Raw genomic sequence first — 27,678 nt, forward strand, 5'->3', positions numbered from 1 at the left:
GGATATTGCGGAGACATGGCTTAGCCACAGCCTGGGGGATGTTTCCAGAATGAGATTTTCACTCTGCAGCGGAGTGTGCGCTGATATGAAACTTCCTGGCAGATTAAAACTGTGTGCCCGACCGAGACTCGAACTCGGGACCTTTGCCTTTCGCGGGCAAGAACTCTAACAATTTTTTTTTTTTAATTGTTGTGGCGTAACAAGCTAGTCACGCCACACTGAGGAGGAAGCCGAAAGGCACGCGTACACACACACCGACTGGCGTCAAGTCTGGAACAGGATACGTATTGAATACTATAAAGAAAATACGTATCTTTGGAATATACTTAACTTTTAATCAATCCTTGTGATACATCTCTCTTGACTATACAAATGAGACTCGTAAGATACATGCACTGTGACAATTGGCGCCTTGCTAAGTCGTAGCCATTAACTTAGCTGAAGGCTATTCTAACTGTCTCTCGGCAAATGAGAGCAAAGGCTTCGTCAGTATAGTCGCTAGCAACGTCGTCGTACAACTGGGCCGAGTTCTCGTACGTCTCTCGAGACCTGCCGTGTGGTGGCGCTCGGTCTACGATCACACAGTGGCGACACGCGGGTCCGACATGTACTAATGGACCGCGGCCGATTTAAGCTACCACCTAGCAAGTGTGGTGTCTGGCAGTGACACCACATTTATCATTGTGTTTGTTCGTTGCGGACGTCGCATGACGTCCGTTAAAGTTCGTTTGTTGATCTTTCGACTCAGTTTTTTTTATTACAGTGGCCAACCAGCTCTCTGACCGAACACGCTGAGCTACCGTGCCGGCACCAACTGAGCTACCGAAGCACGACTCACGCCCGGTACTCACAGCTTTACTTCTGTCAGTATCTCGTCTCCTACATTCCAAACTTTAATCTGCCAGGAAGTTTCTTATCAGCGCACACTCCGTTGCAGAGTGAAAATCTCATTCTGGAAACATCCCCCAGGCTGTGGCTAAGTCACGTCTCCGCAATATCCTATCTTTCAGGAGTGCTAGTTCTGCAAGGTTCGCAGGAGAGCTTCTGCAAAGTTTGGAAGCTAGGAGACGAGATACTGGCAGAAGTAAAGCTGTGAGTACCGGCCGTGAGTCGAGCTTCGGTAGCTCAGTTGGTAGAGCACTTGCCCACGAAAGGCAAAGGTCCCGAGTTCGAGTCTCGGTCGGGCACACAGTTTTAATCTGCCAGGAAGTTTCATATCAGCGCACACTCCGCTGCAGAGTGAAAATCTCATTCTGGAAACATCCCCCAGGCTGTGGCTAAGACATGTCTCCGCAATATCCTTTCTTTCAGGAGTGCTAGTTCTGCAAGGTTCGCAGGAGAGCTTCTGCAAAGTTTGGAAGGTAGGATACGAGATACTGGCAGAAAAAAAGCTGTGAGTACCGGGCGTGAGTCGTGCTTCGGTAACTCAGTTGGTAGAGCACTTGCCCGCGAAAGGCAAAGGTCCCGAGTTCGAGTCTCGGTCGGGCACACAGTTTTAATCTGCCAGGAAGTTTCAAATGATGTATTGTATATATTCATACTATTAGTATTGTTATTTCAGCTAAAAAAAATAGTTGACATGTTCCCCATCCATGAGGATCTCCTCAGCATGGATCTATGGAACGAAAAACTAATCTAATCTAATCTAATCTAGTCCGTGACAGAGCATCTCCGTGAACACACTTGCAGCTGCCGCCACTCTCTCCTGACGCGCTCTTTTTGGGTCGGTTTGGGCGGTAGCTGTGTTATTACAATGATTTTTCTCAAGTCCCAGTTGGTGTGTTGCATTATGACCTGTTGTTTACGAGTGCTGGTTTTTTCACAATTATTTCAATGTGTAATTAGAACAGTGAAGCATTTCCCCTCAGCTGTGGTAGCGTGTGTTGGCCTTCCTACACTTCAGTGGTAGTTTGCTGCCCTATACCTTCTTACGATGTCAGTGTGCAAGTTACTACGAGTATCACCTCTCGCGCGCAGTGCAATAGCACGAAGTTGTCGAGAAATAAGGAGAGCACCGTTTGTTTGAATTTCGAGCACCAGGGCTGCAGGATGTTTGTCGAGTAGGGCATTCAGTAAAGCAGCGGGAAGCGTCTGTAGCGAACTCCAACATCTCACGTGGTCGGTAAAAAGGGATGGCAGTGAACGCGCGAAGTCGTCTCCTGCACTGTGGACTGCCCGGCCATTTCAGAAACGCGAACAGCGCCAGCATGAGCAATAGTCTCTATGAGTTGTGAAATGTGTATTCATTCCATCCTGCTGCATCACCATTTTTTGCTGAAAAATATTCCTCCTACTCTCGTTTACTATCAGCTCCTTGCAATCCTCGTGTTGGAGGCTACAGACACAATCCTCAGCTATATACTTACACGTCAGACACTTATTAAATACCTCTCTGCCCAACACCAACATCTCGTTAGTTGAACACATTTCCAACCAAAAATAAAAATAGTACCTTCCACTCCAGCCTATCTCCCATCAATTCACAAGTGGAGCAGAGAAATTTATTTCGACTTGTATGTGAAGGGATCGTCCTATATTTTGAGTATGTCTGCTACTAGTTTCGAGTGGTGTTGTGAATTTTTTTGCAGCAGGATAACACCACTCGCTTGACATCGTCAGTTTTGATTTTCACATGTGTTTTCCTGTCTGTGCTTAGACACCAGTGTGGGTTTCCCACGGTATAATTATGCTTCGAAAAGTGAGAAAAATTAAAAATAAGTGCTTTACCATCCTTGAATCCGACATCAAATATAAACTAAGCCAACTCAGCGTTTCAGAAAGGTACTGAACACCACAGTAGCAGGTATAAGTAGCCCGATTTTTTAACATAGCTGCAGGTCTGTGTTCTCTATAAATGTATGAGTGTACCAGTTTAGGGGTTCTTTCAGTTATCATGTTAGACCAAGTATTTTTTCTTGTCAATTCACAAGTGGAGCAGAGAGATTTATTTCGACTTGTTGGTGAAGGGAGTGTCCTTTGTAGAGTTACTATTTACGTTGAATCCATCGGCTACTAGTTTCCAGCAGGACATCGTCAATTTTTAGCCATATTGCGATTTTAGGCGCTTGTTATATAGCACTGTGCTTATAGATGTGCAATTGGACACGCCCGGGTTCCCGGGTTCGATTCCCGGCGGGGTCAGGGATTTTCTCTGCCTCGTGATGGCTGGGTGTTGTGTGCTGTCCTTAGGTTAGTTAGGTTTAAGTAGTTCTAAGTTCTAGGGGACTGATGACCATAGATGTTAAGTCCCATAGTGCTCAGAGCAATTTGAACCATTTGATGTGCAATTAGTAGCCATCTTTACTTCAGTTTCCTACCAAAAGTACAGCGTGTCCATAAAGTCCCTTTACAACTTCAAAATTTTATTACAACGGCAATTGTTGAAATATTGTAACATTTCTTTTATTGTGATCAGTGTTTATAAAAGTTTTTTGACAGTGTTTAATAGACCTCTATATGGGCGCCTTTAGTTGCACTAAGCACATCAAGACGTTATTCGATTTCTTGCCATGTTGGTTGTAGCATAGCGTCATCAGTGGTGGCAATGCCATTACGAATCCTTTGCTTCAAGTCAGCAGTGTACCGTATCTGTGTTTGATTCACGATATCTTTTACACACCTCCATTAAAAATAGTCCAAGGAAGTGATATCTGGCGAACACGGTCGCCAAGGAATTGGCCCGTCCCTCCCAATCCATCTGCCTGGAAATGTTTCATTGAGAAACCAACGAATATGCAGTCCCCAATGTGATGGTGCTCCATCTTGCTGGAAAATTATAGTGGGTGGTGCTATATATTCCGTCAGAAGGTCGAGGTAAACAAATGAAGTAATTGTTGACTCGTTGAAGAAAAATGGACCAATTATTCGGTTGCAGTGATTCCACACCATACATTCACTTTGGACTATCCCGGTGAAGCTCCCTAGTCACATGGGGGTGTTCAGGTCCCCAGATTCTCACATTGTGTCTGTTTAATGTCCCAGAAACATAAAAAGTTGCCTCATCACTGAAACAAACTCGCTTGAGGAAAACTTCATCCTCCAAAACGCGTTCCAGCATGTTGAGTGCAAACTCTGTCCGTTTTAACTTGTCATTTAGCTCAAGTGTCTGTAACGGTTAAACTTTTTAAGCGTACAACCGTAAGTTCTTTTGGAGGACCTTACACACAGTTGAACGTAGTAGTTGCAACTGAGGTGTACAAGGAACCCGATGCTAATTTAAAATATAACTTATTTCATGATAGACTTGTAAGAGAATTTGAAAACTGTTTCCCCAAGAAAATAGTTAAATCTAATTATAAGAAACCATGCAAAAAACCTTGGCTTACTAAAGGAATAAAAATATCTTGAACCCACAAAAGGGAACTGTATCTAACAACAAGAAAGAGTAATGACCCAGAAACAGCCAAATATTATAAAAACTACTGTGCTACATTAAGAAAGGTTATTAAAAAGTCCAGAAGCATGTGCATCATGTCTGAGATTAATACCTCTGATAACAAAATCAAAACAATTTGGAATATTATCACAAGGGAGACAGGGCAACCAAGAGTACAGGATGACGGCATTACCATCAAAGCGAATGGAAACTTGACAAACAACAAGCCGGAAGTCGAAAACATTTTGAATAATCATTTTTTAAATGTTGTACAGAAAATAGGATCTAAATATTCATTAGAAGAAGCAAGGCAGTTAATGGAAGAAGCCTTACCCACACCATTTGATACAACTGAAATTCCACCCACCTCTCCTTCTGAAATTAGGAAGATAATAAACTCTCTTAAGAATAAAAGCTCACATGGAACTGATGGTATTTCCAGCAGGATAATAAAAGCTTGTTCCCAAGAGATAAGTGGGATTCTTAGCCATATATGTAATATCTCTCTGAAGCAGGGTATTTTCCCAGATAGACTGAAGTATGCCATTGTTAAACCACTGCATAAAAAAGGGGATACATCTGATGTCAACAATTACCGCCCAGTCCCTCTTCTGATTGCCTTATCCAAAATTCTTGAAAAAGTAATGTATTGTAGAATAGCTTCACACCTTTGTAAAGATAAACTTTTAACAAAATGTCAGTTTGGTTTCCAGAAAGGATTTTTCAACTGAAAATGCTATATATACTTTCACTAATGAAATATTAAATGCTTTGAGTAACCAGAAGTCACCCGTTGGGATTTTTTGTGATCTCTCAAAGGCTTTTGATTGTGTAAATCATGGAATACTTCTAGATAAGCTCAAGTACTGTGGTATGAATGGGACAGCGCTCAAATGGTTTAAGTCATACCTAACTGGAAGAGTGCAGAACGTTGGAATAAGCAATTCACATAATATGCAAAAAACTGGTGATTTCTCAAACTGGAGAACAATCAAGAATGGGGTGCCACGAGGTTTGGTCTTGGGTCCTCTGCTGTTCTTAATATATTTTAATGACTTGCCATTCTATATTCACGAAGATGCAAAGCTGGTACTTTTTGCCAATGATACAAGTATAGCTATCACACCCAAGAGACAAGAATTAATTGGTGAAATTGTAAACGATGTTTTTCAGAATATCATTAAGTGATTCTCTGCAAATGGGCTCTCATTAAACTTTGACAAAACACAGTACATACGGTTCCACACCGTAAATGGAACGACACCATTAATAAATATAGACTTCAATCAGAAATCGGTAGCTAAGGTAGAATATTCAAAATTTCTAGGTGTATGCATTGATGAGGGACTGAACTGGAAAAAACACATTGAAGATCTGCTGAAACGTTTGATTTCAGCTACTTATGATATTAGGGTCATTGCAAATTTTGGCGATATACATCTCAGTAAATTAGCTTACCACGCCTATTTTCATTCTCTGCTTTAGTATGGCATCGTATTCTGGGGTAACTCATCATTGAGTAAAAGAGTGTTCATTGCACAAAAGCGCATAATCAGAATAATTGCTGGAGCTCATCCAAGATCATCCTGTAGACACTTATTTAAAGAGCTAGAGATCTTCACTGTAGCCTCACAATATATATATATTCACTTATGGAATTTGTTATTAACAATCCGGACGAATTCAAAAGTAATAGCAGTGTACAAGGCTACAACACTAGAAAAAAGGATGATCTTCACTACACAAGATTAAATCTAACTTTGGCTCAGAAGGGGGTAAATTATACTGACACAAAACTCTTTAGTCACTTACCTAATAGCATCAAAAGTCTGACAGATTGCCATACAGCATTTAAAAGGAAATTAAAAGAATTTCTTAATGGCAACTCCTTCTACTCATTAGATGAATTTTTGGATATAGTAAGTGGGTAATTTCTCCAAACCCCACCAAAAAATTAAAACTATTAAGTGTCATGTAATATTTTGTGTAATTTAATATCCCCCCCCCATGAACCATGGACCTTGCCGTTGGTGGGGAGGCTTGCGTGCCTCAACGATACAGATGGCCGTACCATAGGTGCAACCACAACGGAGAGGTAAGCAACTACAAACAGCATAGTGAACGCATTATTGTGGCCACGATAGACACGAAGCCCATGCCTACTACAGTAGTACACGTTTATATGCCAATTAGCTCTGCAGATGATGAAGAAATTGATGAAATGTATGATGAGATAAAAGAAATTATTCAGGTAGTGAAGTTAGACGAAAATTTAATAGTCATGGGTGACTGGAATTCGAGAGTAGGAAGTAGGAAAAGGGAGAGAAGGAAACATAGTGGGTGAATATGGATTGGGGGAGAGAAATGAAAGAGGAAGCCGTCTGGTAGAATTTTGCACAGAGCATAACTTAATCATAGCTAACACTTGGTTTAAGAATCATAAAAGAAGGTTGTATACTTGGAAGAATCCTGGAGATACTAGAAGGTATCAGATAGATTATATAATGGTAAGACAGAGATTTAGGAACCAGATTTTAAATTGTAAGACATTTCCAGGGGCAGATGTGAACTCTGACCACAATCCATTGGTTATGAACTGTAGATTAAAACTGAAGAAACTGCAAAAAGGTGGGAATTTAAGGAGATGGGACCTGGACAAACTGACCAAACCAGAGGTTGAACAGAGTTTCAGGGAGAGCATAAGGGAACAATTGACAGGAATGGGGGAAAAGAAATACAGTAGAAGAAGAATGGGTGGCTCTGAGGGATGAAGTAGTGAAGGCAGCAGAGGATCAAGTAGGTAAAAAGACGAGGGCTAGTAGAAATCCTTGGGTAATAGAAGAAACATTTAATTTAATTGATGAAAGGAGAAAATATAAAAACGCAGTCAATGAAGCAGGCAAAAGGGAATACTAACGTCTCAAAAATGAGATCAACAGGAAGTGCAAAATGGCTAAGCAGGGATGGCTAGAGGAAAAATGTAAGGATGTAGAGGCTTATCTCACTAGGGGTAAGATAGATACTGCCTACAGGAAAATTAAAGAGACCTTTGGAGAAAAGAGAACCACTTGTATGAATATCAAGAGCTCAGATGTAAACCCAGTTCTAAGCAAAGAAGGGAAAGCAGAAAGTTGGAAGGAGTATATAGAGGGTCTATACAAGGGCGATGTACTTGAGGACAATATTATGGAAATGGAGAAGGATGTAGATGAAGATGAAATGGGAGATACGATACTGCGTGAAGAGTTTGACAGAGCACTGAAAGACCTGAGTCGAAACAAGGCACTGGGAGTAGACAACATTCCATTGGAACTACTGACGGCCTTGGGAAGGCCAGTCCTGACAAAACTCTACCATCTGGTGAGCAAGATGTATGAAACAGGCGAAATACCATCAGACTTCAAGAAGAATATAATAATCCCAATCCCAAAGTAAGCAGGTGTTGACAGATGTGAAAATTACCGAACTATCATTTTAATAAGTCATGGCTGCAAAATACTAACGCGAATTCTTTACAGACGAATGGAAAAACTGGTAGATGTCGACCTCGGCGAAGATCAGTTTGGATTCCGTAGAAATGTTGGAACACGTGAGGCAATACTGACCCTACGACTTATCTTAGAAAATAGATTAAGGAAAGGCAAACCTACATTTCTAGCATTTGTAGACTTAGAGAAACCTTTTGACAATGTTGACTAGAATACTCTCTTTCACATTCTAAAGATGGCAGTGGTAAAATACAGGGAGCGAAAGGCTAGTATCAATTTGTACAGAAAGCAGATGGCAGTTATAAGAGTCGGGGGGCATGAAAGGGAAGCAGTGGTTGGGAAGGGAGGGAGACAGGGTTGTAGCCTGTCCCCGATATTATTCAATCTGTATTTTGAGCAAGCAGTAAAGGAAACAAAAGAAAAATTCGGAGTAGGTATTAAAGTCCATGGAGAAGAAATAAAAACGTTGAGGTTCGCCGATGACATTGTAATTCTGTCAGAGACAGCAAAGGACTTGGAAGAGCAGTTGAACGGAATGGACCGTGTCTTGAAAGGAGGATATAAGATGAACATCAACAAAAGCAAAACGAGGATAATGGAATGTAGTCGAATTAAGTCGGGCGATGCTGAGGGAATCAGATTAGGAAATGAGACACTTTAAGTAGTAAAGGAGTTTTGCTATTTGGGGAGCAAAATAACTGATGATGGTCGAAGTAGAGAGGATATAAAATGTAGACTGGCAATGGCAAGGAAAGCGTTTCTGAAGAAGAGAAATTTGTTAACATCGAGTATAGATTTAAGTGTCAGGAAGTCGTTTCTGAAAGTATTTGTATGGAGTGTAGCCATGTATGGAAGTGAAACATGGACGATAAATAGTTTGGACAAGAAGAGAATAGAAGCTTTCGAAATGTGGTGCTACAGAAGAATGCTGAAGATTAGATGGGTAGATCACGTAACTAATGAGGAGGTACTGAATAGAATTGGGGAGAAGAGAAGTTTGTGGCACAACTTTACTAGAAGAAGGGATCGGTTGATAGGACATGTTCTGAGGCATCAAGGGACCACAAATTTAGCATTGGAGGGCAGCGTGGAGGGTAAAAATCGTAAAGGGAGACCAAGAGATGAATACGCTAAACAGATGCAGAAGGGTGTAGGTTGCAGTAGGTACTGGGAGATGAAGAAGCTTGCACAGGATAGTGTAGCATGGAGAGCTGCATCAAACCAGTCTCAGCACTGGAGACCACAACAACAACAACAATGTATCTCTCTTAAGACGGCCGCAGCATAACTAAACCTCACCTCTGCTGCTGGCGTACAAGGCCACAGGTGGAACGCCGACATGCTTCCTCGAACATTTGTCCTAGTTATACTAACGGAAATATACTATGTCACACCATGAAGCATCAAACCGATGTTTATCAAACTTTGTGGAGAAGTTCTCCGGGTAACAGGAATTAAATGATAAAACTTTCATTCCATTCATAACTTGTTTTCTTCATCAACATCTGTACGAGGTTTGACACTCTCATAGATATGAGTACACTGTTAGGTTCGTTGTTGCATAGAAGCAAGTTGTTTCCAAATGGCATCTTGAGGAATCTTTGTCATGCCTGAAGCCTATGCTGTGTCAGTTCGTGAAAAGCGCTTGCTGGAGTCTGGACTAGAAGTACGTGTGTTCCCGATGCATCCCAAGAGGCTGTAGAGGCGACAGATCAAGAGACCAGGTAAGCCTGTCAAGAATCTATACGTTCCTTAATGTGTTGGTGGTGTGAAATGCACTGTGAGATACTCATTACTCTGCTGGAATATATCTTTTAATACTCTGCTCATTGTGAGTAGGACAAAAGTGTTTGCCATTCTTGGCACGTACTGGCGATCGTTCTGCCTCCCTTCAGCACCTACCAAATCAGTCCTAGTGTCGTATCCAATAGTCCCCCACACCATGGTTCCAGGAGGTGGAGAGTTATGGGTCTCGAGAATCACTGATTCGTGTGACACTTCACCAAGTCGTTTACAGTCGCATTGACATTGATCTGACAGCCAAAAACAGAAGTGAAACTCATAGTTGAACACCACAGAATACCACCCAATGTCTCAGTTGACTCTATCTCTACACCACATAAGTCTCTGTTGTCTGTGGTATAGCGTCAGCCATATACGACACTTGGCAAATCGAGAGCTCACAGCAGCTTACTATAATCTGTTCTCGACGGTTTGTGAGGACAGTTTACCAGTACCCTCTGTTCGATTTCAACAGAGCCAGTCGAACAATCCTACGTTCTTTTCATGGTGTAGTCCTTATGGTAGGACCCGTGCCTACTCTTCTTGCCATGTTGTTGTGTGAGTCCATCTTATCATTATTCATTCTGTGAAACATCTGTGCTATCTGTCAGGATGATGGTCACATGTCCCTCATGCCAATGGCTCAGCCTATTTCAGAGCCTGAAGGATGGCGGTAAGCTGAATACGCAGACCTTCTGGGCATGATCTGCCTGTTGGAACTGAGCCCCCTCTGATAAATTATGAACATTATTTGTGCTTGTTTTGTGTAACTGCCATCTGGTTTCTGTACAAATTGAAAACAGCCTTTCGCTCTCTGTATTTTATCCCTGCCATCTTCAGAATTTGAAAGAGAGTATTCCAATCAACATCGTTAAAAGCTTTCTCTAAGTCTACAAATGCTAGAAACGTAGGTTTGCCTTTCCTTAATCTTTCTTCTAAGATAAGTCATAGCGTCAGTATTGCCTCACGTGTCCCAACATTTCTACTGGGTTTCCATCAAAGCTCTTGATATTCATGCAAGTGGTTCTCTTTTCTCCAAAGGTCTCTTTAATTTTCCTGTAGGCAGTATCTATCTTACCACTAGTGAGATAAGCCTCTACATCCTTACATTTGTCCTCTAGCCATCCCTGCTTAGCCATTTTGCACTTCGACGCAGTGATTTTTGCCTTATTGGCATACCGATTCTAGTCCGTAGGCCTTTGAAGGGAAACCTTTTGATCAGCCTTTATAAAATTTCATTCATCCCCACTACCAAATGTACTTAAAACTTATAGAAGCCGACCTCGGGGAAGATCAGTTTGGATTCCTGTCAATATCATTTTTGATACGTTTGTATTCCTCTTTCCCAAGGACGCAAGAAGTTGAAGATACCAGTTTGCCTGCTTCATTTACTTGCTTGATAATCGCATGTGGAGAGATCAGAACTTTAGGGCGAGTGTTCGAGTATCTCCCTCTTGAGTTGGCGTAATTTCTGCGTTACGACATTTGTGATACGGGAACGTGTGCTGTCGTGAAGCAGCTTCACCCTCCTTGTCGCAGATTTCCCGTACGTTTCGCCCTGATTGCATGCTCGTTTCCAACGATGGAAACACCAGGTAATAGATGAGGCAGCCTCCTAAATCGACCGGCGTCTTGTATCGAATCGTAGCAAGCAAGGACCTTGGCACACCATCACACAACGGTGTTTTTCGACAGATATACTGCTCAACTGACGTCTGCACGTTGGTCGTGTTCGGACGCATTTGCTAATGACGTTGTCGTGGTTCACGTTTACGAATTTACATTGTGGCCAAATGTGGAACTAATTTTTTTTCAGCATTCCGCATTAACGAGTTACAATATCTAGCAAGTTTCGCTGCCATACAATTATTACAGCCCACACTGGACTTTTATTATAACCATCTGGTATACAGAGTACTGTGTTCGTAAACGCCAAGTATCCATTAATTTCTATTTCGTACTAATTCTTTCTATGAAAAAGTCTCTCTAGATACATAAAACGAACAGCTCTCTTGATGACCATACCCACTACAAGCAACGGCAGTATTTGTTTGGTATGCGTCACGAATTCGTGAAAAATACATGACCCACATCGTTTTTGCTGTACTTGTAATCAGTTTTGGGTGACCAAAACTTAATCGTCATTATGTTTGACTTTTCTTAGTCCTCTTCAAAATATGAATTATTTAATGAAACACCGCTCACAGATTAGGCCTTAGGCCTGGCCGGCTGTTGCCTGCAATGTAGTACGAGGAGTGATCTACGATCATGAGGCATGTGATCAGAATGTCCCCAATCCCTCTAACCTTTATTGCCAGTACGTGAATCCTGATGATACCGCCGCTTCTTTAAGCGAGCAGCTCCTCATTTGGACTCAGAAGGCTTAGTGGACCCCGTTCCAAGTCTTCCTACCTAAAAAAATTGCATTAAAGCCAGCGACACTAAACACGTGGTTTTTTCTCGTTCTATCCGTTTCTTCGTTATTTTTCGTCTTGAAGCGTGTGCGGATGTCATATGACACCTCTTTGACACCTCTTCAGGTTCATCGTTTTAAACTATACTCAGTTTTTATTATTTATTTATTATTATTATATGGAGTGACTTGCCCACTGAGCGAACACGCCCAGCTACCATGCTGGCAACCACTCGGCTACTCTTCAAATTATATACTTTGATAGGCCACCTACTTTTAAATAACGCAGGAATGAAATGTTACGAATTGATTGCTTAACACGTCCATTTGTTTTATTGATTCACTGTAAACCAATCACACATTGAAACGACGAAACTTCAGTAGTTTTATCACAAACGACGCGGCCACACTCGCAAAAGAGTTTTTGTTGAAACGGATCTGCGTACAAAACTCTGCGCTCCTATACTGAACAAAGGTGTTTTGAAAGTTACAGTTTTCGGGTTGTTTGTATAAAGTGAAAGTCCGGTCCAGCATTCAGTCTGAGGACCAACCTCTAGTTGCTCAATAGAACTGATTGTTACCAGCCTAGGATCGAACCAAGACGGTCCTCATCTACCCATTCTGGAACACTATTGTGCAGCATCGTATTCCAGAAATTGGTAAGCGTACAGACTAAAGGTAAACCTCTGTTATCATAAAGTTGAGCAGCCGTGGAGAAGGCCCTAACCCCTCCATCGAAAGGATGCGAGCACTAACTTGTCGTCTCCCAGCTGCTGTTTTAAGTTTGGATGGCTAGCTAGTCCAGCATCAGCATTCAAAAACTCATTGGGATATTCGTTGTGTTATAGGGTTTACGCAAAAGCACAATTTTTTAAATTTTCATTTATCATCACACAAGCAACATTATGTCATATAATTAGCCACTCAGTTTTAAAAATTACCATAATACTTACATAAAATCTTCTTTCCGTCCTATAGCTCTTTGCAAAATCATTTACGGAGTCGCTACTTTCAATACCGATATCGTCTTCAATACTAATTAAAGATAAATCAGTTAGGCTCCTCTGCGACACGTCGACTTGAAAAAGGTCTTTCACTATGAGTTACCGTGACTGGTAATGTTGTTCTAAGCCTCTTATTCATATAAAACTTACCTGTTCCCCATTTTTATGCGCAAAATAAAATTATTAATGCAGCATTTTTGAGTAATCATTAATAAATAGTTTTAGTGATGGATAGTATGCTCAGCCTTCGCCACCTTCCTGGCTCCAGCACCCGGATGCCGTGCTCTTCTTGCATCCGGCCTCTGACAAGCAAGGGAGAGAGAAGCGCCCTTGTGCGAACTCGGGGCAGATATAGGCCTGGTATACACTACATCCAAACTTATGTCGTGTAGGTCATTCTCAGAACAACGAGAGACTTCCACATGAGTAAAATGTCAGCATCCCAGGAGGAAATATGTTAGGGCGATCCATATTTGATTGTGGTTTCAAGGAAGACGATCATCATCTGATCATCATTGTAAGGAAGGTTTGAGGGAGAATTAGCCGCAATAAATTTCAGCTGCACAACTACATTGCACTCTCTTGCAATGGATGACAATCAGCATATAAGAAATCCTCACCCTCTTTGCTTACTTTTACTGTATTAAATCATACGGTATCACATTTTGGGTTAACTCCACAAACCGAGAGAACGTTTTTAGAGTGCAGAAGTGTGTAATAAGACGTATTTGTGATATAAATCCATGAACAGCATGTCTAAACCTGTTCAAAGAATTAGATATACTAACTGCTGCTTCTCAGTATACTTGTTCTTTCATGAAGCTTGTTATAGGTAACACGTCACTTTTTCCATCCAGTAGCTCAACACACGACATCAGTACTAGAAATAAAAACAGTCTACATAAATATTTTAAATCATTTAACTTGGTGCACAAATGGGTCCATTATTCTGAAACACGTGTTTTCAATAAGTTTCCAGCAGACAAGTTTACTTTTAGACAAAAGACAGTTTAGACAGACACCATATCCATATAAGAACTCGTAGTTCGGGCAATACCAGCCATGACCTTCTTCTACTGTGCGGATGCACACATATTATCCAAACTCTTACGGGACTTGGTAAGAATGTCTTCCACGAGTAATGAGTGTGTAGGGTAGGGACACTACGAATGTAATGTGTGGATGTGTGGACATATAAGGTGAGAATGTGGGTCTCGCGGGAGGCGTGCTCAAGATAGTCCCTGCAGTCGCAATATCCTCTGTGCCCTCGTTGGCTCAGATGAATAGAGCGTCTGCTATGTAAGGAGGAGACCCGCGGTTTGAGTCCTGGTCGGGACACAGCTCTTTACCTGTCCCCGTTGATATATATCAACGCCCGTCAGCAGGTGAAGGTATCAATATATAATTCTAAGTTAGTTTAGACAGAGTCTGAAAGACTATTTGGTGACTGACACTTTCCATTCCATAGGCGAATTACTTAACAGAAACTGTTAGACCAATTTAGGTAAAAATGTCCAAAAAATTGCATTTTTGGCCACACTTGATTGTAACAGGCAAGTAATTAGATACTTATATGTTTGATCATTAAACTGAAAGTGCATATTTGTGTTTCTTTCTGACAGTGTATTACTTTTGTAAATATTAGAAGTTTCAGTTTATTTTAGCTTACCTACATGTCTTGATAGCTTTCTGATTAAAGATCAGTGAAATCAGTATTATACTGACGCGTTCTAAACATGTTTGTCACATTAAGTTTGTTGTGTGAGCCGAGAGGGAAATAAATAATATAACGAGTGTGTTTAAACATGAAAACTTCTATAATCCGCTTTCGTGAGTCCTTGTTACTTCTTTAAGTTATTTATGAGACAGCTGATGATCGGTATGAGGTGATCGCTTCCAGGGTTTGCCAGTACTGACCTAGAAGCAAGTAAACACTGTCCCTTCTCCGGCCCCTCTTGGCGCGTGGGCTATGTCATTATTTCTCCTCTCCTCGCATTCCCTTGAACCAAGCCATCTTCTTTCCGTTGAAGCACGAACAGAAAAAAGACTACATGTTGACAACAGAACCAATTATTACACGAAAACTTTTCGATATCTGTCGGTCAGGAAATTTGAACCACTGATAGTAATTAGCAGGATTAATATCTACAACAGTGATAGTGACGAATTGTACGGGAGAACAGGCTGTCAATAAGGGAGCCAGGAGAACAAAAACAAGAAATATTTTCTAACACGGGAGATCTCGAGATGTACGGGAGAGTTCGTCACCAAACAAATAGTGCTCCCACTTCCTCCTCTTCCCCTCCTCCCCCCTTTTCGGACGCTTATGATGTCAACGCCGTCGGTGTATGAGATCGAGAAACGTTTACTATTTGTTCATTACGTCCTGACTGAGAGGTACCTAGTTCTGGATTAGAAAAAGTCTGTCAACTTCCCACCATGAATGTATACTGGCAGCTGCAGCAAACACTGGCAAACTAAAAAGACAGCACAGGAAATGTATTCGCAGTTGCGAATGTGAGCCACCTTCGGCTGTGTATTGGAATGAAGATAATGACAATTTGTACTGCACCAGGATTCTAACCCGGATCTCCCACTTAACCACTTTGGCTGTCCAAGCACAAATCACAACCAGACCCAAACTTCCATATGTCAAAGTCCATGTGGCACAACTTGCTCTCGTACATTATGTATGAAGCAGGAACGACATATTTAGTGAGAGTCGAGGGCCTGACTTCGAACATGCATGCATGTGCGAAGAAACATCGCATCGTACTTCTTAGTAATACAGGCACTGCTATTTTGTATTTATTCGCTCGACTCTCAACAAATGTGTCCTCCTGGACAGCAACACATTTAGAATACAAGTTCAGGTTGTAACACACAGAAGACGACACATGGAAATATGGGTCTAGTTATTATTCGTGCTCAGATGGCTAAAGCGGTTAAAGCGGCGACCGCTCACGTGAAGCGGGAGATCCAGGTTCGAGTCCCAGTCTGGCACAAATTTTCATTATCATTATTCCTATACACAGCCTAAGGTGGTACATATCCACAACTGTAAATACATTTACAGTATTTCATAATGGCTGTAGTCGACGCTGTGCCTTCAAAGGAACATTGCATAGTATTTCTAAAAAACACAGTCACTGCTATTTCGTAAAAATACAATACCTATACGAACAGTGTGTTAAATGTAAGTTGGCAGGTTGAAAGAGGGGGATGAGAAGGGGGGGGGGGATTAATGGAGGAAACAAGCCTGATGCACACATGGACAAAAAAATGTGTGTGAAATCTTATGGAACTTAACTGCTAAGGTCATCAGTGCCTAAGCTTACACACTACTTAACCTAAATTATCCTAAGGACAAACACACACACCCAAGCCCGAGGGAGGACTCGAACCTCCACATGGGCACCTAAGGGCTGTGAGGCCTCGGATGGGAAGCGGCCCCGCCTTCAAAAGTTTCAGGCACTTTAACTTGTTCTTTATGCTTCAGAGCAAAAGCAGAAGTCGATTGCTTAAATGTTGTTCGTAACTGAAACGGAAATCATTTTATGTATTGACGGTGACAATTACATGACTGGCCGGAGTGGCCGAGTGGTTCTAGGTGCTTCAGTCTGGAACCATGTGACATCTACGGTCGCAGGTTCGAATCCTGCCTCGGGCATGGATGTGTGTGATGTCCTCAGGTTAGGTTTAAGTAGGGCTGATGACCTCAGATGTTAAGTCCCATAGTGCTCAGAGCCATCTGAACCATTTGAATTACATGCACTTCCGAGAAGGAGAGGAAGCTGTCTGGAACAGAGTGAAGAAACAGCAGAATAATAGGTTCCGCACACTGTACTGTCACCTAGCTAACCTTGGTTGCAACCAAAAGGCAAATGGCCTCTGACTGTTACTGATTCAGAACTACGGAGCCCCGCGTCCGGCCATACTGATTTAGGTTTTCCGTGATTTCCCTAAATCGCTCCAGGAAAATTCCGGGATGCTTCCTTTGAAAGGGCGCGGCCGACTTCCTTCCCTGTCCTTCTCTAAACCGATGAGACCGATGACCTCGCTGTTTGGTCTCTTCCCCCAAAACAACCCAACCCAACTAGAGAGCCCATTGTGCAACTTACTGTTAACAAACCATGCTGTATCCATTAGGAGGCCAGTGTCATGCTGCCCTGAAGCAGAAAGGCAGTGTGGAAGAGTCAGCGCTGCGTGACGAAAGCTTGGCTTGTTCTACCCGCACTATTATTCTTCCTGCATTTGTCAATAAGTTGAGGTTTGGCGGGAGAACTCCGCTGAGAACTTCAGCAGGTCGTCACGGAGAAAGATCACCTTTCTTGTTTTTGACAAATTGTTGTTGTTGCAGACGAGTGGGACGACGGAGTGCGGCAGGCGTCGGAGGCGCAGCTGCGGCAGCTGCTGGAGGACAGCGTGTTGCCGCAGGTTGCACGCCGGTACGGCTGGGGGGATAGCGCAGCCGTGCGCGAGGCGCTGCTCTGGCGGTACGCGCCATCCGGGCTGGCCGCCATGTTGCAGGTGAGCCGAGGCCCTAGTACCACAGCGGAACAGGGGAGAAGCTCTGCAATGAAACGTTCGTCTGCGGGAAGAAGTTGTGTTAAAAAGAAACTAATAATGAAAATCAGGGAACCCACACGAAACTTTCGCATTTTTATAACTTCAAAAATTACAGTATTTGAAATAACTGTAGTCATCAGGATAACGGTAGTTGTGGGAATGAAGAGGGAACACCTTTAAAAATGAACATATATATTTCCATGTGTCCAAAAATGTGTTTTGCATTCAGAATGTTTGCCTCAGTTTGTATGACAGGCAGAGATCAGGGACTGTCAGTAAGGCCACCATAACCTATAACTTTACATCACAAACATTTCAGTTACAATAAGCATGTTAGGACATAGTATCAATATGTGTATTACGATTCGAGACAATGGCAAATGTGTTTGTCATTTCGGAAAGAATATTTGTAGGACAGGAAGAGATAATGAGCTACCGCATTGGTCACAGCTGTGACAAAGCTGTATACAATTTACCCAGTTAATAACTATTTTAAACAAATAATAATAAGATAATATGAAAAGGGAGCCTCTTACTCTTGATTAATAAGTTGGTTTCATAAAATAAATATATGAAGCTTGGCATCTGTAATGAATGCCCTTTTGTACATACACTGAGGTCACAAAAGTCATGGGATGGCAATATGCACATACAGGGTGTTACAAAAAGGTACGGCCAAACTTTCAGGAAACATTCCTCACACACTAATAAAGAAAAAAAGTTATGTGGACATGTGTCCGGAAACGCTTAATTTCCATGTTAGAGCTCATTTTAGTTTCGTCAGTATGTACTGTACTTCCTCGATTCGCCGCCAGTTGGCCCAATTGAAGGAAGGTAATGTTGACTTCGGTGCTTGTGTTGACATGTGACTCATTGCTCTACAGTACTAGTATCAAGCACATCAGTACGTAGCATCAACAGGTTAGTGTTCATCACGCACGTGGTTTTGCAGTCAGTGCAATGTTTACAAATGCGGAGTTGGCAGATGCCCATTTGATGTATGGATTAGCAGGGGACAATAGCCGTGGCGCAGTACGTTTGTATCGAGACAGATTTCCAGAACGAAGGTTTCCCGACAGGAAGCCGTTCGAAGCAATTGATCGGCGTCTTAAGGAGCACGGAACATTCCAGCCTATGAATCGCGACTGGGGAAGACCTAGAACGACTAGGACACCTGCAATGCACGAGGCAATTCTTCGTGCAGTTGACGATAACCCTAACGTCAGCGTCAGAGAAGTTGCTGCTGTACAAGGTAACGTTGACCACGTCACGGTATGGAGAGTTCTACGGGAGAACCAGTTGTTTCCGTACCATCTACAGCGTGTGCAGGCACTATCAGCAGCTGATTGGCCTCCACATGTACACTTCTGCGAATGGTTCATCCAAAAATGTGTCAATCCTCATTTCAGTGCAAATTTTCTCTTTACGGATGAGGCTTCATTCCAACGTGATCAAATTGTAAATTTTCACATTCAACATGTGTGCGCTGACGAGAACCCGCACGCAATTGTGCAATCACGTCATCAACACAGATTTTCTGTGAACATTTGGGCAGGCATTGTTGGTGATGTCTTGATTGGGCCCCATGTTCTTCCACCTGTGCTCAATGGAGCACGTTATCATAATTTCATATGGGATACTCTACCTGTGCTGCTAGAACATGTGCCTTTACAAGTACGACACAACATGTGGTTCATGCACGATGGAGCTCCTGTACATTTCAGTCGAAGTGTTCGTACGCTTCTCAACAACAGATTCGGTGACCTATGGATTGGTAGAGGCGGACCAATTCCATGGCCTCCAGGCTCTCCTGACCTCAACCCTCTTGACTTTCATTTATGGGGGCATTTGAAAGTTCTTGTCTACACAACCCCAGTACCAAATGTAGAGACTCTTCGTGCTCGTATTGTGGATGGCTGTGATACAATACGCCATTCTCCAGGGCTGCATCAGCGCATGAGGGATTCCATGCGACAGAGGGTGGATGCATGTATCCTGGCTAACTGAGGACATTTTGAACATTTCCTGTAACAAAGTGTTTGAAGTCACGCTGGTACGTTCTGTTGCTGTGTGTTTCCATCCCATGATTAATGTGATTTGAAGAGAAGTAATAAAATGAGCTCTAACATGGAAAGTAAGCATTTCCGGACACATGTCCACATAACATAGTTTCTTTCTTTGTGTGTGAGGAATGTTTCCTGAAAGTTTGGCCGTACCTTTTTGTAACACCCTGTATATTCCACATACGTCAACAATGCCATACTACTTCTGTGCAACTGAAATACTGTGTACAAACAATGAGCAGTTGAACCATAGCACATCAGTTCACACAGGATGTGGCAAACTTGGCACATAGTCTTGTACTGGTAGTTCCAAATGTCTCTCTGATATCCTGCCACACTTTTTTTTTTTTCAGTTTTCTGGCTGACCCACCACAAATTCCTCTCCAGTGCCAACCTTTCACTCTCAGAGTAGCAGTTGCAACCTACGTCCTCAGTTATTTACTGGATTTATTCCAGTATCTCTCTTCTTCTACAGTATTCACCCCCTGCAGCTCCCTCTAGTACCATGGAAGCTATTCCCTGATGTCTTAACCCATGTCTTGTCATCCAATCCCCTCTTCTTGTCAGTGTTTTCCTCACGAAGCCTGCAGACAACCTCCACATTCCTTGACATAATGGTCAAGCTAATTTTCAACATTTCACATCTCAAATGCTTCGGTTCTCTTCCGTTCCAGTTCTTGCACAATCCATGTTTCACTTGTAATTTTATCCTTCCATACATCATTATTAAAATCATTGTCTTAGTATATTCATTATTTTCAAATGTTTCGAGAGGTGTAAGATATACAAAATAATAACTTTTTACTTATCTTCATTATCTCATTGTTGTTGTTGATGGCTCAAAGTCTTGTTATGTCTAGGAGTACATTCTTGCTGCTGAAAATTTTGATTCAACATTGTGGGTTCTTGTTTCACTAAATAACTGATGAAGATTTGCCTGTTGCTATAAGTATCTTTTTATTTTATCCAATCCTCCTATACCACACTGACTCACAATCTCCATTTTTGTCAAACCACAAATTACATTATTAGAGACAAGATTAGCAAAATACGTGCGTTTCCATCTGAGGCCTGCCAGCCACTACTTACATTCTGTGGTACTAACAATATTACAAAGTGTTTACAAAGCAAAAGAGTTTACATATTTTCTTGACAGGAGAAGAATTTTTACCAAATTGTATCATTACTTCATAAATAAATCCAGAAACAAATTTAATAATTAGCATTTGACTGCACAATTAATAATATGAATTTTAAGTATGCCAGAAATTTCGTAATTTCAAATATTTTTAAAAGAAGAGTTATTTTAACTGTTGGTGCATATCAATTGTAACACATTAATTTCTTTTTTATACATTTAGCTTAAAATATAATACATCTCATTCAAAGTCATATAAATTATTTTAGTTCAACAGCTGAGATAATTTTAACCTATGCAAGAATCGATACTATACATGGTAGAGGTTATCTCTATTAAAAAAAAAAAAAATAGGTAATGTTAGAGGAGAGTGACTCATTATACGCTACCATATAATACTGTGCTCAAAATGCTCATTCTCAGGGCCTATGGTTGATATTAGTGGACTTCTCTTGGCCAGAAATATTTATGTTATTAGCACATTCCATGTTATCAGTGTCAAAATGATGAACCAAAAAAACTATTGTGCAATTCATGTTAACAAAAATGTCTATTTTATATTGATTCTGTCGTTGGAACGCAAATAAGAGCAGCAGTTATTGTTCTAGTAATTCATGATAATATTTTCATTTCCAGGTTGTCTCTGACAGCCAGTTTGTAGCACCTCATGCACACCAGCTGGAGCTTCTGGTAAACAGCCCTCAACCAGTGTACTCATACTACTATGATCAGCCTGGACCAGATCTGTATGGAAGCTCTCTCAACATTACTGGTAGGTAATAGCTGTTAAACTGTCAAAGCCAGCAAATTTCTGGTGTAGAGTGGATGTAGAATAACAAAGCTATTTGTGGGGATTTTCAGGTGATAAAAAACAGTATATTTTACTTCTGGTGGCACACTATATTATCAAGAGCTTAGTAGTCTCACAACAACTAATAAATGGCACTTTGAAACTTCTTTTTATTGCTACAGTTTCATAAACTGGACAAAAAGAACAAAAGCTACATGGTCCAAGATACGGCAATCCTTTGTCACCCTACACTACCTCTTATGTTTCTGGAGTCATATATTAATGTGCACCTATGTTTCTGGAGTCATTTATTAATGTACACTTTATTTCATTTTTTATTGATATTTTTCATTCATTGTTCAAATAATTTAATGTAATTTATTAATGTCAAATACATAGAATAGTACAGGAAGAAACAACACACACTATTTGGAGGAAGCATTGGGCAGCTGATTAGTATATAAATAAAAAGTTCAACATTACACCATAAACTTAGCAATGTAAAATGTATCCACTTGCTCTGCTATAGCTCCAAACACAAATACATTTTTCTGTTTCTGTTGTGATCCAATTTATATCCAGCACTAACCTGAAATAAATAAAAAAAAAGAAATATGAGCGGCATTTTCCTGATTCTTACTGCTCAAATATGAACTTACATTTAGTCGATTGGCATGACGTAAATATTCCCTATAGAGACATTTTGCATGGAAATACTCCTTGTATAAGATTTAATAAGATGTAGTGTTGGGCCAGAATCGGACCTTTACCTTCTTACCTTTATGAGATGTAGTACACTCAGAAGTATTACCTGTTTAATTAGGGGATTAATATAAATTATTCTAAAGCCCATTTTTTCTCAGAAATGGAACATTTTAACTTACTATCCAACCAGAGTGACAGTTCTGACCTTTTGGCTGATAACAGAAGGAAGACTGAAGAAAAACCAAGACACATTCATATGCTTTGTTGGCCTGGAAAAAGCACTAAACAATGTATAATGGTGCAAGACATTCGAAATTCTGAGAAAAATGAGGGTACGCTGTAGGGAAAGATGGGTAATATACAATATGTATAAGAATCTGTGGGGGAAATATCAGTGGGAGACCAAGAACAAGGTTCTCAGATTAAAAAGGGTGTAAGACAGGAACCTAGTCTTTTGCCCCTACTGTTCAGCCTATACATCAAAGAAACAATGATGGGAGAGTGAATCAAAGAAAGAAAACAGTATTAAGAATTAGCAGGAATGAGAATACCAAGAAACTTGACATTAGAGCTGGGGATCATGAGGTAGATGAAATTAAGAAATTCTGCTACCTAGGCAGCAAAATAACCCATGACGGAGGGAAAAAAGAGGACATAAAAAACAGACTAGCACTGGCAAAAAGGTCATTCTTAGCCAATAGATGGCTACTAGTATCAAACATAGATCTTAATTTGAAGAAGAAATTTGTGAGTACATTTGAAGCACAGTATCATGTGGTAATGAAACAGTGACTGTGGGAAAATTGGAACAGAAGAGAATTGAACCATTTGAGATGTGGTGCTCTATCAGAATGTTGAAAGTTATATGGATTGATAACATAAAAAAAGAGGAGGTTCTCCACAGAATCAACAAGGAAAGGAATATACGGAAAACACTGACACGAAGAAGGGACACGATGATAAGACATTTGTTAAGACATTAGATAATAACTTCCATGGTACTAGAGGGAATTGTGGAGGGTAAAAACTATAGAGGAAGACAGAGTTTGGAATACATCCAGCAAATACAGGGTGCATCAAAAAAATGTATACACACTTTGAAGCGTCATAGAAAATTTATTTCCCATTCTACAATGTTAAATTTCTGGAAATGGAAAGCTTAAAGTCCAATTGGAAAAATAAATGTACTTTGCAAATGTGATTAATGTTCAAACTGGTGGCCTTCAGCATCAATACATTTCTGAGTATGAGTCACCACTGATTCCATACATCGTACCAAAGTGTCCAATGATATTTCTGCGCACACCGCCTGAATCTCATTCCAAAGTGTGTCCAGGTTACGTGGTTTATGTTAGTACACCTCGTCTTTTGTGTGCCCCATAAGAAGAAATCCAGCAGCGTGAGTTCTGGAGAGTGTGCAGGAAACTCGATTGGTCCCCTGCGTCCTATCCACTGGCCTGGCATACTGTGATCCAGGTATGCTCTTATGTCCCTATGATAGTGCGGTGGGGCGTCATCTTGTTGGAAATAAAACTCATCATTACCATATAATGCACAAATGGCAGGGAATATGGAGTCAGCAAGCATTGTTAGGTACGTTTCTCCAGTAACAGTACCTTCAAAGCAGAAAGGCCCAATGAGTCCCTTTGCAGACAAACCACACCACACTTTACACCAGGCAAATTCACAGCCTTTTCAACTGTAATGTGAGGATTATCTTCAGCCCAGTACACACACTTGTGCCTATTGACAGTTCCATTGAGTTTGAATTGGGCTTCATCCGACCAAATTATGCTACCCATAAATCCTGGTTCACATCTCACCATCTCCTGAACCCATTCACAAAATTCTAACCTTAGATCTGGAACGTCGTCACTTAGCTGTTGCACCAGCCTTGGAATGTACACATGAAACTCGTCTTTCTTCAGAATGCGTAGCACACTACAAGCACTTACATTACTCTCACCTACCGCTTGCCTTGAAGATTTTTGAGGCAAACGCTGAAACAGTTCCAAGACCGCAGTGGTGGAATCATCACTTGTAGCTGTACGAGGTCGCCCTGATCGACCTTTATGCACATCACACATTGTTCCATGAATTTCGAATTTGTCTCGTAGACATGTAATTGTTGACCTCGAAGGTGGTTCTGCACCATACTCACTTCTCCACTGTCTTCGAACTGCAGCTACATTCTCAAACTTCCAGTACCACTTAATTATCTACTTCCATGCTTCAAAACTCAAACGCATGTCCGCCATGTTGCAGTTACTTCCTTGCCACTGCTGCCATCTGTTGAAGAAACATAAAATTACTTTCTCACAGATATTTAACCTTGTAGAATGGGAAATAAATTGTCTATGACAAGTGTGTATACATTTTTTTGACACACCCTGTAGTTGAGTATGTAGGTTGTCTGATAGGAAAAGGACGGCACAGCAGAGGAATTTGTGGCAGGCTACTTCAAACCAGCCGAAACAGAGAGAGAGAGAGAGAAGAAGAAGAAGAAGAAGAAGAAGAAAAGTGAAAGAAAGAAAGAAATAAGGTAATATCATTAACAGTTAAATGGATTAGTTCACCAGGGATAGGGAATAAGGAATTAAAGATTAAGTCACACAATACCATGAGAAGAAATCCTATCACAGAAAAATAAGTAGTCACACATTACTTAGCTTTATCATTAAAGGTCTTAAAGGTATCAGAATTGCGTAGCTATCAATTCTGAGCTGTAAGAATAGTCAGTTGCCAGAAGTAAAAGGCTGAAGCCACTTAAACCAACCTTCATAGTTTACTCAAGTTTTTGAGTCCATGTAAGTCAAGGTGATGAACATTTCACTATACACATCAATATCACATAACAGTATGATATAAGCAATATTTAAAAAATCATGTCCACAGTCTAATGCATCCCAAGAGCTTTTATCTCCCGGAGTTGTTAGAGCCAAACATGATGCACTTAGTGCAGATATAGTACAATATTTACATTTTAATCTCATGACACAGGTCATTAATGAATGTCCACACTCATATTAAATATGAAACAGATGTTGGTGTTTGTCATATAATATTCCTGCTTGCCTGTAATGATCATTAACTATAAAAATATAATTTAGCACTCCTGCTTTTAAAGGTTTAAGGAACTTGAACTAGGCAACTGTTTTGAAACCTTAAAGCCAAGATCATGTTTTAACATTTACTTTTCTCTGAAAGGGATTTTTGAAGTTTTAGAAGTCATTTTTGTGTTTTAAAAATCTAAATAGGGTTCTAGTATAAACATTTGTGAAAATTAAGTATGTTTTGTAATTTTCGCTTCAGTTACAATTTGAATATTAATACTTGGTGTAGGTTTGGCATAATTTAAAGTGTATTGTGAACACTCCATCCTATAAACTTTCTAATGAGCAACAAATTCTCAAACATAATGATTTTTTATTAATATGTAGTTTTTGAATCTAAGGAGTATGTACCAGTTTGTTTCTGTAATGGTGCATATGGATTTTCAGTTTCTTACACAAGGTGAGGTCATTATCATTCTTAGACAAGGTGAGGTCATTATCAAAGCAAATCGAGTATTATCTACATTTATTGCTTCTCAGTCCATCTTGTTACATATTTGCATGTTGAAACATAGTTGTAACTATAGTTCATTAGAAACATTTTTTTTCTTTATTAATTCAAATGGTTCAAATGGCTCTGAGCACTATGGGACTTAACTTCTAAGGTCATCAGTCCCCTAAAACTTAGAACTACTTAAACCTAACTAACCTAAGGACATTACACACATCCATGCCTGAGGCAGGATTCAACCTGAGACCGTAGCGGTTGCGCAGTTCCAGACTGTAGCGCCTAGAACTGCTCGGCCACCCCAGCCGGCCTTTATTAATTTTGACAGTATAAACTGAAAATCATAAAACTGCCCAAGTACCAACATCAAAGACACTAGTCCAGTGTTTATTATTCAAATTATGGGTTCCACATGCTGGCAGTTGAGCATGAAAACTTTCAGTGCAGAACCCTATCCACAGCAAAAATGTTTTACTACCCAACACATGAAATGATTCAATATTTTAGTATCTGATACATGGCCTAACCGTTATACAGTCTGAGTCCAAGTAGTCCGAGTATGAGTGAAGCAGTAGCAGATACAGGTGAAGTCCAAATAGCAGACCAGTAGTCCAAAGAATCATACAGTTTATTATAAAAGTCTGTCTCAGATCAGTGTTCCACTGCCTTAGGTAATACTGGAATGGATTATGGCAGGCTTTAGCTGGCCTTTTATCAGCTCAGGTGCCCAGCATCCCTAGTATGCTGCTACAAGCCTTACACCAGGTGCCATGAAGCTTAACTTCAGACACTGTAGCCATTACATAGGTCAGTGATGTATTTTCCATACTGATGTCTGGTGGGCTTACTGAATCCCTCCTCCCTTGAGCAAGCCCACAGGGCCAAGAATGTCTTACCTGATTCTAGAAAACTGTTTAAAACCCTTTCAGAAGTGAGCACACAGAATTCTTTAAGCATCTGTGTTTTAAAGGGAACATTAGTCTCTATGCAATGCCATTGGATGCAAAGTGAAACTGGTGTATGGTTACATGTCTGATGACATTGTGCATTTGCAGAAGTGCTTAAAGGTGCCTGCTGTAAATAAACTGATAGTTATGAAAATACTCTTGGAAAAATATCTATGTTTTCAGAACACTGAAATTTTGACAGGTTGTCTAAATGTGTTCCCAACTTCCATTTCTCCTGTTTATTTTTCTTTGGCTGCTGCATACTTGGACTAAGCATTACATCATCCATATCATCATCTGCACTGTCAGATTCTGCTGCTTTTGCATTTTCAGTATCAATATTGTTACTAAATTCATCTTCAGAAGTAGAATTAGAACTAGAAATATAATATTCTGAAGATTCACTTTCACTTGCACTTAGAATATCACTAATTTCTTTGTCCATTAAGCCAGTGCAGCAAAAACTTTTCCTGACAAGATGACATTTTGATTCTGACTGCTGTGCAGTCAAAATAGATGGGAAATCCCTCAACTTTATTTCAATCTTATGATTGAACTAATGGAGTCAAATGCTATAAGAACATCATGAAAGATTGATTTTCCTCTTTCCATTGACATATGACACTTCATACCATCTATTAACTAAAGTGAAGAACTGTTACAAATTGTTTAATGCTACACTATATGGCTCTTATTTGTGAAAGCAGAGAACAACTTTTATGAGCAGCACAGCCCAGTGGGTTAAGCTGCTACTAGTTTCAGTCTAGCAGCATCTTAATAAAGTTTTTGACAGCAACTGATGGTGTAGCTATATAAATTTGTCTTTCATGAAACCTGTAGAAT

General features: G+C 40.6%; 1 protein-coding gene across 1 annotated transcript in view; it reads left to right on the forward strand.

Annotated features, from left to right (window-relative positions):
- LOC126237188 (carboxylesterase 4A-like) overlaps positions 1–27,678 on the forward strand; it is a 329,130-nt gene that overhangs the window by 250,086 nt on the left and 51,366 nt on the right. The window contains exons 9-10 of the mRNA XM_049947068.1: positions 17,423–17,592; positions 21,469–21,604. Coding sequence (XP_049803025.1) covers positions 17,423–17,592; positions 21,469–21,604 — 306 coding nt within the window. The remainder of the gene's footprint in view (positions 1–17,422; positions 17,593–21,468; positions 21,605–27,678) is intronic.

This window comes from Schistocerca nitens, chromosome 1 (assembly GCF_023898315.1).
Source record: "Schistocerca nitens isolate TAMUIC-IGC-003100 chromosome 1, iqSchNite1.1, whole genome shotgun sequence".
NCBI lineage: Eukaryota > Metazoa > Arthropoda > Insecta > Orthoptera > Acrididae > Schistocerca > Schistocerca nitens.